Raw genomic sequence first — 10,785 nt, 5'->3', positions numbered from 1 at the left:
ACAGTAGCAAGGTGAAAAGAAAATACCACCTAAGGTTTTCAGAGTTCTCCTCAGAGATACAGGTGCATCTCAATAAATTAGAATGTCGTGGAAAAGTTCATTTATTTCAGTAATTCAACTCAAATTGTGAAACTTGTGTAATAAATAAATTCAATGCACACAGACTGAAGTAATTTAAGTCTTTGGTTCTTTTAATTGTGATGATTTTGGCTCACATTTAACAAAAACCCACCAAATTAGAATACTTCATAAGACCAAAAAAAAAAAAAAAAAAAAAAAAAAAAAAAAACATTTTTAGTGAACTGTTGGCCTTCTGGAAAGTATGTTTATTTACTGTACATGTACTCAATACTTGGTAGTGGCTCCTTTTGCTTTAATTACCGTCTCAATTCGGCGTGGCATGGAGGTGATCAGTCTGTGGTGCTGCTGAGGTGGTATGAAAGCCCAGGTTTCTTTGACAGTGGCCTTCAGCTCATCTGCATTTTTTGGTCTCTTGTTTCTCATTTTCCTCTTAACAATACCCCATAGATTCTCTATGGGGTTCAGGTCTGGTACGTTTGCTGGCCAGTCAAGCACGCCAACACCATGGTCATTTAACCAACTTTTGGTGCTTTTGGCAGTGTGGGCAGGTGCCAAATCCTACTGGAAAATTAAATCAGCATCTTTAAAAAGCTGTTCAGCAGAAGGAAACACGAAGTGCTTTAACATTTCTTGGTAAACGGATGCAGTGACTTTGGTTTTCAAAAAACACAGTGGACCAACACCAGCAGATGACATTGCACCCCAAATCATCACAGACTGTGGAAACTTAACATTGGACTTCAAGCAACTATGAGGCTATGAGGTTCTCCACCCTTCCACCAAACTCTAGGACCTTGGTTTTCAAATGAAATACAAACCTTGCTCTTATCTGAAAGAGGACTATGGACCACTGGGTAACAGTCCATTTCTTCTTCTCCTTAGCCCAGGTAAGACACCTCTGACATTGTCTGTGGTTCAGGAGTGGCATAACAAGAGGAATACGACAACTGTAGCCAAATTCATTGACACGTCTGTGTGTGGTGGCTCTTGATGCCTTGACACCAGCCTCAGTCCATTCCTTGTGAAGTTCACCCAAATTCTTCAATCGATTTTGCCTGACAAGCCTCTCAAGGCTGCAGTTCTCTCGGTTGGTTGTGCATCTTTTTCTTCCACACTTTTTCCTTCCACTCTTTCTGTTAACATGCTTGGATACAGCACTCTGTGAACAGCCAGCTTCTTTGGCAATGAATGTTTGTGGCTTACTTTGTGAAGGGTGTCAATGATTGTCTTCCGGACAACTGTCAGATCAGCAATCTTCCCCATGATTGTGTAGCCTAGTGAACCAAACTGAGAGACCATTTTGAAGGCTCAGAAAACCTTTGCAGGTGTTTTGAGTTGATTTAACTGATTGGGATGTCACCATATTCTAATTTGTTGAGATTGGTGGGTTAAATGTGAGCCAAACTCATTACAATTAAAAGAACCAAAGACTTAAACTACTTTAGTCTGTGTGCACTGAATTTATTTAACACACAAGTTCACAATTTGAGTAGAATTACTGAAATAAATTAACTTTTCCACGACTTTCTAATTTATTGAGATGCACCTGTAAAATTTTATGGATTTTCTTCCAATATTTTGCGCATCGTGAACAGTGAGGTTGCTGTGCCAGTATTTTCTACTCTTTGCATTTGTCTTCAGCATCTCTGGCCTCTGTTAATGTCCTGTTACAGACTTAGTAATATTTCCACGCAAAACACATTTTGGAAAATGCTTATAGTTTGTGTGCGTAAGTCCGGAACAGATATCAGATGAAATAAAACAAAAGAGCTGATTGCTAATCATGCATTTCGGGCAGAAACTGGCCACTTACAATTTATGGCAGTTCGAACATTTTGTACTACTAGCATTATTTGTGTTGGGCCTGGCTAAAGGAGAACACAATTCCTTTTTTTGTCTCATTTTCCATGTGTTTTCCAGGACTGGAAAATTAGTCATCAATTTTCCAGGTTTTCCAGGATGCGTGGGAACCCTGTCACCTGTCAAACCTTCATTAACCAATGACAGCTTTTAAATCTGGGTGGAGAGCGGAGCATTTGAAGTGCACATAGAACACAAATCTGAAGGGAGCAGCTCCAGTGAAGAAAACCAGTATCACTATCTAAAACCTTCAGATCATATCTCCACAGTTACAAAACCACACATGAAAACTCAGCATTTGTGCAGTGTAGAGCAGCTCTCTCTCACACTGTATGACATGACAGACAGCTATTTGTCCAGTCCAGTTCTGTTCACACAGCGCAGGTTTCCCAAGAATGCGTTGGGAAACCATGCGTGTGAGTCCTGAAAATTGACACATATAAATTCAGCTACAGCTGGGGTGTCCAAAGTCTGGCCCAGGGGTCAAATACTCTTGTATTTTGCTCTCGCAATTAACCGTACTGTGTGCGAACATAACTCTATTAAGGCCCTGCTGTTTGAATGTGGCTTATGACATGTATCCAAGCTTTACCTCCTCTTTTTGCTGGTTGGTCTTGCACATGCTGCTCTGCAAGTCCTGCAGCTGTTTGAGCAAGACCTGAATTTCTGCCTCCACCTGACTTGCACACTGCACCAGCATCTGTAGTTCCACCAACCTTTCATCAGCCAGCTCCTGTCACAGACACACAAATCAGGGAAACAGTAGACAGTAAATCAAGCTGTTATTAACACCAACAATCAGTGTGAGACCAAAGATCTTTTAATAAAGGTAATAAAAAAAAAAATAAAATAAAATAATAATAATAATAATAATAATAATAATAATAATAATAAATGTTAAAAAAAAAAAAAAAAAAAAAAAAAAAAAGTTGCTTGTTGTAAGCAAATGTTTCAGATTACCTAAGGAGCATGCTAATTATACCTACTTTTGACATCCTAATGCTCTTCACATTTTCTTTCATCCTTTCCATCTCATTTTTTAGTTCTTCAGGTGACTCCACAATTTGAGACTTGAGCTTGGCTATCTCATCCTTCAGTGTCGCCACATCCACTTTCCTTTGAGTCTGTAGGGGAATTGAATTAAAAAAAAAAAAACCATGCAGAAAAAACATTGTGAAAAATAAGACAAGATTCAATTGAGTTTTTGATGTGCATTAAACAAAATACTCCAATTTCACTTTACTAACATAACTGGCAAATATCTGGTCTTTACATGTTATCAAAGTTACAGGAACAGTCCAAAACATTTGTCCATCCAGAATCTCAATCATTCTTGCTTGACACACCAAGAACCTCATTAGCTCTTGCGTGTGAAGCACACAGCCAATTATCATATTTGATGTGTGTTGATCAATGTTTAGATGAATAAAAGTCTAAATTAAATGATCAAGTAACCCTCAACAAGGTGCGCTTCAGGCATGTTTGATTAGGTGTGGAGCTGAAATCTGCAGGATGGTAGCTCTCCAGGAACAGGGTTGCAGATTAGTGGATTATATGGATCAATTACACCAATTAGACTTTCGATTAAAGTTCTGGTGGCATGGACATTCAAATGATAGACAAAAATAAGAATATTAAAATATCTTACTGAATAAATGGAAGTTTCGTGTTTGGAAAAACATGAAGGTGAGTAAATGACAATTTTCACTTTTGGATAATTTAAAGAAAGATGACACCCTTTGTATGGGGATGACAAAACTTGTCAAATAGTTTAAGGTCTAAAGTCTATCTTTATATCTTAAAAAAAAAAAAAAGTTGTTGGTACTACCAAATTCCCTTAATGATGTATAATTAAGAATTATGTTAAATATTTTAAGATTATACAGCATTCCCTGATACCAATTTGGACAGGTTCCAAACCATAGTGTGAATGGAAAGTGGGTTAAAATAACCACCGCTTCCATACTCCAGTCTGGAAAGGCAAAATACACCAGTCATGGTTACAAAATCTTTAATAATTCAATGTTTGAAATATAATTTTTTTTGCACAATAATTGCCATTACGCTGTATTTGAAAGGCTGTAACAGAAATCATTTTACTGCATGATTTCAAGCTAAATGCATAAATGACTTGAAATGTTTATAGATATGATTAGGTTCAGTGTTCTTGAGAATTCATAAACACAAATAGATTGATGTTATTGATCTGTAAAGGAAACTTAGCCAAAAAAAAATATATATATAAAATGGATTGCACAAACAAGCACCCACACATTCGCTCAGTGCAGTGAAACCATAGCAACTATGAACAAAGCATTTGAGCTCTGTCCATTAACAACAGGACTGTGATGCATGCTTTTATGATTAACCATGCACTGGTCAAACAGTGCAAGTAGACAATAGGGGTCTCACGATTACCTGATTTCATAATTTCCCATGATTTAAAATGGTTGGTTATTAAACCCTAAGAATTTGGAAGCTCCATTTAAAAAAAAAAACATAAGGGAAAAAACAAACAAACATGCTGTCAGTTTTTTAAAAAAAAATGTACTGAAAATTCATTCAGAGCAGTGCCATCTACAGCATTTTTTAATGGGGCTGCCAGAAGGGCACAATAAAATTCCTAGGGTGGCACACTAAAATACAAATTGGTAACCCGCTACACTTCTACTTAATCTAACCCATGACAATGATTTCAGTAGGGATGCACCGATATTTTTAATCGGCCGAGTTTTGATTATTTTTTTAAAGCCATCGGCATGTAGTTTACATGACTAGTAAATAATATTTTACCATCCAAATACGTCACGAAAATACGTCGCTTTTAAATTAATTTGTTTTGGCTTGACGTTTATATTTGACCTAAATGCAACTTTAGAGGATTTGTTGTGGAGAGAAGGGAACTAAAATAGCCTAAATGTGTTTGTAACGTTTGTAAATATTTTGCTTTATCTACTGGTATTTTAGCCTACATTATTCCTTAATGTAATGATAAGATGCAATGTACAGCCTACTAATTGTAGTTTTTATTTTACTAATATGCTGTTTTTTCCTCTCAAACCGCTTATAGGAGTAGCGTTTTTTTTTTGTTTTTTTTTTCACCCATGCTGCAAACATTTACATTTCTTGAAAAATACTTTGTCTTTAAAAACATTGATAGTTTTTTTCTTACATTTAATAGATTTGGTCAAAATCTAGAAAAGATGATGCTGTATTGGCTAGTCATAAGCGCAAGATAGACTACCAGATCAAGACCTGACCTGTTTTTTTTTTCCCCCCTTTTTGAAAACGCCGTACTTTATTATTATTATTATTATTATTATTATTATTATTATCATTATTATTATAGGCAAAGAAAAGGTTTTAAAAATAACATTATTAACCGCTATTTTATCCATCCACAAATCAGTTTTGGAACTGTGATAATACAGAGGAATGCAAGAACAGAAACGTTTAAATACGGATTCAGCTCGGAATGAACGTTCAGTTTTTTTTTTTTTTTTTCTTTCGGCCAATAATTGTTCGTTAAAAATCGTTAAAAAAGCCAAAAAACAAAACAAAACAAAACAAAACCAAAACAAAAAACAAAAAAAAAACAACAAAAAAATCCTAAAGGTACATCCCTAGATTTCAGTTTATGTAATTTGTTAGGTTTATTTAGTCAGATTAATTTACATTTTGCTTGCGTGAAACCAGCTAATTTATCACATACAGTGTGTGCATAATTATTATGCAAGTTAATATTCTGATCATATTTTTTCCAAGCACATTTTACCAAAATGCTCATTGGGTCAGCATGGTCAGGGGAAGAAAGAAAGAAAAAAAGAAAGAAAAAAAGGAAAACAAAAACACAACCACATGTGAACTGCAAAAGAATTAGGAATTAAAATGAAGAATTAGGTCTGAAACCATCAGGAACCCTTTAGTCTCCAGTTCTACCATTTTACAGAATTGCAACCTACCTGGAGTATCCAGAGGTGCAAAGTGTCAGGTTCTCAGGGACTCTCAGGTTAGGTTTTTTTTATTATTATTATTATTTTTTTAAATAGGCTTTTAAATAGGTTTTACAGTCAGATAAATTGAGAGCGATTCTCAAAAACCACCACATCCTCTTGTACCACTCTTTAAAATTTAAAAATCTGGCAGCAAGTTTTGGGAGTTCATTTTTAGTCCATCTCCTATATTGAAAAGTCTGTCTTGCAGAGATGGACTAAAAATTAACTCTCAAAACATACTGCCAGATTCTTGAAGATTAATTCTTCAAACAGTGGTACAAGAGGATGTGGTACTGGTCACTCTCAACTTATCGGTCTATAAAACCTATCCATAAACAAATAAACAAAAATACATAATAATAATAATAATAATAATAATAATAATGTCTTCTTAGGATTTTTTTTACCCAAGCAAAGTCTTTAAGAATCTGACATCTTGTACTTCTGGAGACTTCAGGTAGGTTGCAGTTCTGGAAAATTATGGAACTGGAGACTAAAGGGTTCCTGATGGTTTTACACCTAATTCTTCACCCTAATTTTTAATTATTTTGCAGTTAACGTGTCTTTTCTTCTCCACCTGTTTTTTTTCTGATCCTGCTGGCCTAGTGAGCATTTGACTTTATAGTGTCTAATTTTTGACTTTTTAGTCTGAGTTAAATCTCTTTTTTTGGCTCATTTTATCTGTAAAAGAAAACCTGCTTAATAATTTTGCACACCTGAATATTAGAGTTTTTCACTTCCAGCCTTCATGGATAATTATATCTCACTTATAAATAATTAAATACAAAATAATAGTTGTTATTAAGATTGATACGGTTTGGAATTGGTAAAATGTGCTTGGGAAAAAATAAAAAAATATGATAACTGAATAATAAATATGCATGCACTGTAAAGCACAACATTTAGGTTGATCTGAAAAAAAGATAAGTAGCAAGCACTGTATAAAAGAGCCTCTCATTAATATATTTATACTGGCTGTGCATTAAATGTTGTGTGAAACACACTTAATATGAAATCATATTTAATGCTTCTGATGATCCAGTCCCCTAATATTCTATTGTACTGTAAAAACTTTGTCTAACTTGTTAATTGTCCTCCCTAGGGGCAATTTGTTCTAAAATATATTTTAGTATAAAATAATAGTTGCAGTCTATGGGCTAAACTCTTCTAAAACAAATGGAAAACAATCATTCTTCATTTAAAAATATAACTGACTATATATGAATGATAACCTACACTTTATAAATCATTAGACTTCCTATTCAGATTTAAACTTACAGTTGGGTTGATCTGGGAAGACCAGCCCCATAATTCATAGCTTCTACAAAGGCAATTAAACATGGTTTAAAATGTATACTTATAGCATATTGTATATTTAACCGCATGTTTTGTTTGTTTGGAGATCCTCACACAAACACTGTTTAAAGTGTGACACTAAAATGTGCACATGAGATTCAAGTGGAGATAGAGTTTAAGAAGGAAATTAAAAATAAATGTTTCCTGCTGTTAAATACTATTGCAAATTATTTGTTTCATCATTCATGTCTATAACTTAAAATATTATTCCATGTTAAAAATACTATTAACATTGACTTGGAAGATGGGGGTCACTGGGCACAGCCACTGTAAGAGTAGGTCTTACTATGCGTTTTTTTCCCCTCGATAATCCGTTTCACTGAGATGTACCTCACAATACAGAAGATCTGTCGCTACTTCTGTTACACAATTTTAACCCTCATGCAAATGTTGTGAATATGGTCTAATAAATTAAATAAATATGATCTGATTACATACCAGTTTCTGTGATATCTCAGCAATTTCGGTCTTGCACTGTGCAACCTTTTCATTCATTGCACTCTAAAGAAAGCACATACAAAGTCAAAACCAAAGGCAAAGGAGGAAAAGTAGTAAGAAACTGATCAATCATTTCAAATGCATCATGTCACTGGAGAATTGTATAATTCAGAGGTAATTTATGCAACATAAAACAGTATGCACAATTAATCAGGTAATGATTTATATACTGGAACACATTGTACACATATTGATTCAAAACTGAAAAATCACTGACAACTCACCACATCCTGATACTCATGCTGTGTGTTAGTTGTCAACTCCGCCAGGGCGGCTGCCAGTTCTTTAGCTTCTGCTTGCTGCTCTGGTGGTATGGTTCTGTCAAAAAAAAAAAAGAAAAAAAAAAAAGATACATGTTCATAAATAAACAACAACAACAACAACAACAACAACAACAACAACAAAATGACAAACATTTTGCACTTACGTCAGTTTCTCAATCTTTCTCTCGGCTTCCTTTATTTCTCTCGTGTATGCCTGAAGTCTGTCCATATCAGACCGCTGTATAACAAAAAAAAAAAAAAAAAAAAAAAAAGTGCTATGGCTTTGATTTTTGTTTTTTTTGTTTTTTTTTAATTTTTGAACAACAACGACGACGACGACGACGACGACGACAACAACAACAACAACATAAAAACAGCTTCTTACAAAACTTTGCTGGTGGGCAGCAGTCATTTCCAACCTCTGCTTTCTGAAGTGCAGGAAATTTTGGATTGCGCTCAGTATAATGATTGTTCGCTTGCTCTCTGTCAAAAGGGTTAAAAATAATTCAGCTCCTCTATATCGCTTTTACACATTCTAGCATTCTAGTTATAAGCTTTAAAGTTTAAAACAATTTAAACTTTATGTAACAAAATGATCACAATTTCCAGTTCAGGCTCATTAAAACACATGCCTCTAAATACATTTCTGCAACATTGTAATTACATACCTTACAGCATGTTTCGCGGCAGTTTCAGAGTGGAGCTAAATTACATGTGCAATATGTGACCGTGGCACGTTTTTATGATGTTGGTACAGGCACATATTGCTGCATTTTAATCTGGGGAGTGTCACTAAAGGTTAATTCTCTCTATCATGTTGGAAACATCCTCTACACTAAAACAACCCTAAACCTACCTGATAGTGGTAACAACTGGAAAAGTGATATAAAGACGTATGTGATGACAACGTTCAAAAGTATCAGTTTTCAAATTGCACAGGATGTTACAACAATGTTGCAAGTAACCGTGTGAAAATTAGGCTTTATTAATCAAAACTCTGTACCTGTAAATCATACTTTGCGTGAAAAAGAATAAAAATTGTTGTCAGTTTTACTGCCTCTAGTGTTCATTTCAGCTGGAAACTGTAGTGATTCATATATATAGGTAAGTTTTTTTCAGTTTTAAAGAAATGTAATATAGAGGCATGTGTTTCCAATGAGCTCATGTTGACAATTTCTGATTCACGTCAACTTTAATATGTTTGATGTTAAAATTTTTGGGTGAATTATTCCATTAAGACACACCCTGTTTTGTCATTTGTATTTAAAAAAAAAAATTAAAAGATAGTGTCTAACAAATTCTTCTGCAGTGGGGCCAGTGAAAATGCAGAGGAAAAACACTGGGCCAGCAGGGAAAAAAACAAAACATACTTTTAAGCCCTACAGGTGAAGCATGACAGAGAAAATAAAAGCTACTTACTGGGGTTGAGCAAGTCATTCAAGGAAAAATCATACACATGACAAAGCGGTAAGAACTGGCACCTAAAAGATATGTAAAGAAATACATGCAGACCTTTCATATAGACATGCTTTTCAAAGATGTTGACTAAAACACTTCATAAAACTTTACTCTCAAGGTAAAAACACTTACATGCGCATGTAAACGCTCATGATTGGAGTTACCCACTCATACAGCATGGGGTACTGGACGTTTTCAGACAAAGGCACCTGTGGTAAATATGGGTAAAGCAACTTCCAAATCAACATCAGAATTCAAACTTCTGAAAATGCAACACTGATGCACATAAGCAAAGACACCACACTCACTGTGTAGTGGCACTCAGGTCTGAAGCGAAAGAGAAGCTGCAAAACCCTCATGTAGAGTCTTTGAATGGATTCTGGCTGTAAATAAAATACATTATTTCAAATTACCGGCTTTTTTTCTCTTTTTAGGACTGTGCAAACCCTGAACAGTTTATCAAGACAGACATACATACATACGTCGTCGTTATATTTTACCTTTGGGACCGGAGTAATATCATTCTTGGTAAAATGTTTAGCCTCTTGTCCAGTCAAAACTTCGGTTCGGTAGAACTGTACGATGGCATCCACCTTGTACACCGGGAAAGTGTTTTCATTCATGCCTGCTGCTCATTAAAAATAACAACAACACATTAATAAATGTATTTTCTACACACGCATCAGACATTGTTTACTGGCAAACTTGTCAACGAGAGCAGCTGTCAAGACCGATTAGAAACATTTGTAAATTGATTATAAAACTCCGACACGGGAAAATCAAATATACATAATCATATTACCATCTTTCCCGCATTGTTGGTCCGACATTATTAAAACTCTATAACTAATTCCAGACAATTATACTAACCAAGTGTACGCTTGCGTCCCTCGCCGTCAACTGAAACAAATTTAAACTTTAGGCGCCTCTTTCGTCACTTCCGCCATACGTTCCCTACGTCACGAATCATCGTAAAAGCAATGCACGTAGCGCCCCATACTGGACAGTTTATGCTCCGACAGGCACAGTTGTATTTATATGCAGTTAGATGAACATGAGTAGTTTTGTTCAATTCAGGGGTGCCGAAAACTCGGTCCTGGAGGGCCGGTGTCCTGCAGAGCTTAGCTTTAACTTCCCTCAGTGATCTGCCGGGAAGTTTCTAGTATGCCTAGTAAGACCCGGTTCAGGTGTGTCTGATTGGGTTGGAGCTGAACTCTGCAGGACTGCAGGACACTGGCCTTCCAGGACCGAGTTTGGGCACCCCTGGTTTGTTA

The 10,785-nt window shown here is 35.5% G+C and overlaps 1 protein-coding gene across 2 annotated transcripts in view; it reads right to left on the bottom strand.

Moving 5' to 3' along the window:
* The window catches only part of nuf2 (UF2 component of NDC80 kinetochore complex), a 17,555-nt gene extending 7,100 nt beyond the window's left edge, over nucleotides 1-10,455 (bottom strand). The window contains exons 1-11 of one of the 2 annotated variants that reach the window (XM_051122632.1): nucleotides 10,382-10,455; nucleotides 10,012-10,139; nucleotides 9,820-9,894; nucleotides 9,644-9,720; nucleotides 9,473-9,534; nucleotides 8,439-8,536; nucleotides 8,218-8,291; nucleotides 8,015-8,108; nucleotides 7,731-7,793; nucleotides 2,928-3,065; nucleotides 2,534-2,674 (exon numbers count right to left, since the gene is read on the bottom strand). In XM_051122632.1, the coding sequence (XP_050978589.1) occupies nucleotides 2,534-2,674; nucleotides 2,928-3,065; nucleotides 7,731-7,793; nucleotides 8,015-8,108; nucleotides 8,218-8,291; nucleotides 8,439-8,536; nucleotides 9,473-9,534; nucleotides 9,644-9,720; nucleotides 9,820-9,894; nucleotides 10,012-10,134 (945 nt within the window). In that variant the 5' untranslated portion in view covers nucleotides 10,135-10,139; nucleotides 10,382-10,455. Of the gene's footprint in view, nucleotides 1-2,533; nucleotides 2,675-2,927; nucleotides 3,066-7,730; nucleotides 7,794-8,014; nucleotides 8,109-8,217; nucleotides 8,292-8,438; nucleotides 8,537-9,472; nucleotides 9,535-9,643; nucleotides 9,721-9,819; nucleotides 9,895-10,011; nucleotides 10,140-10,313 lie in introns of both variants that reach the window. The other variant, XM_051122631.1, reaches the window with a different exon arrangement.
* Between the last annotated feature and the right edge of the window lie 330 nt (nucleotides 10,456-10,785).

This window comes from Labeo rohita, chromosome 11 (assembly GCF_022985175.1).
Source record: "Labeo rohita strain BAU-BD-2019 chromosome 11, IGBB_LRoh.1.0, whole genome shotgun sequence".
In the NCBI taxonomy this organism is placed as follows: domain Eukaryota; kingdom Metazoa; phylum Chordata; class Actinopteri; order Cypriniformes; family Cyprinidae; genus Labeo; species Labeo rohita.
This window is presented reverse-complemented; position numbering and strand designations above follow the sequence as displayed.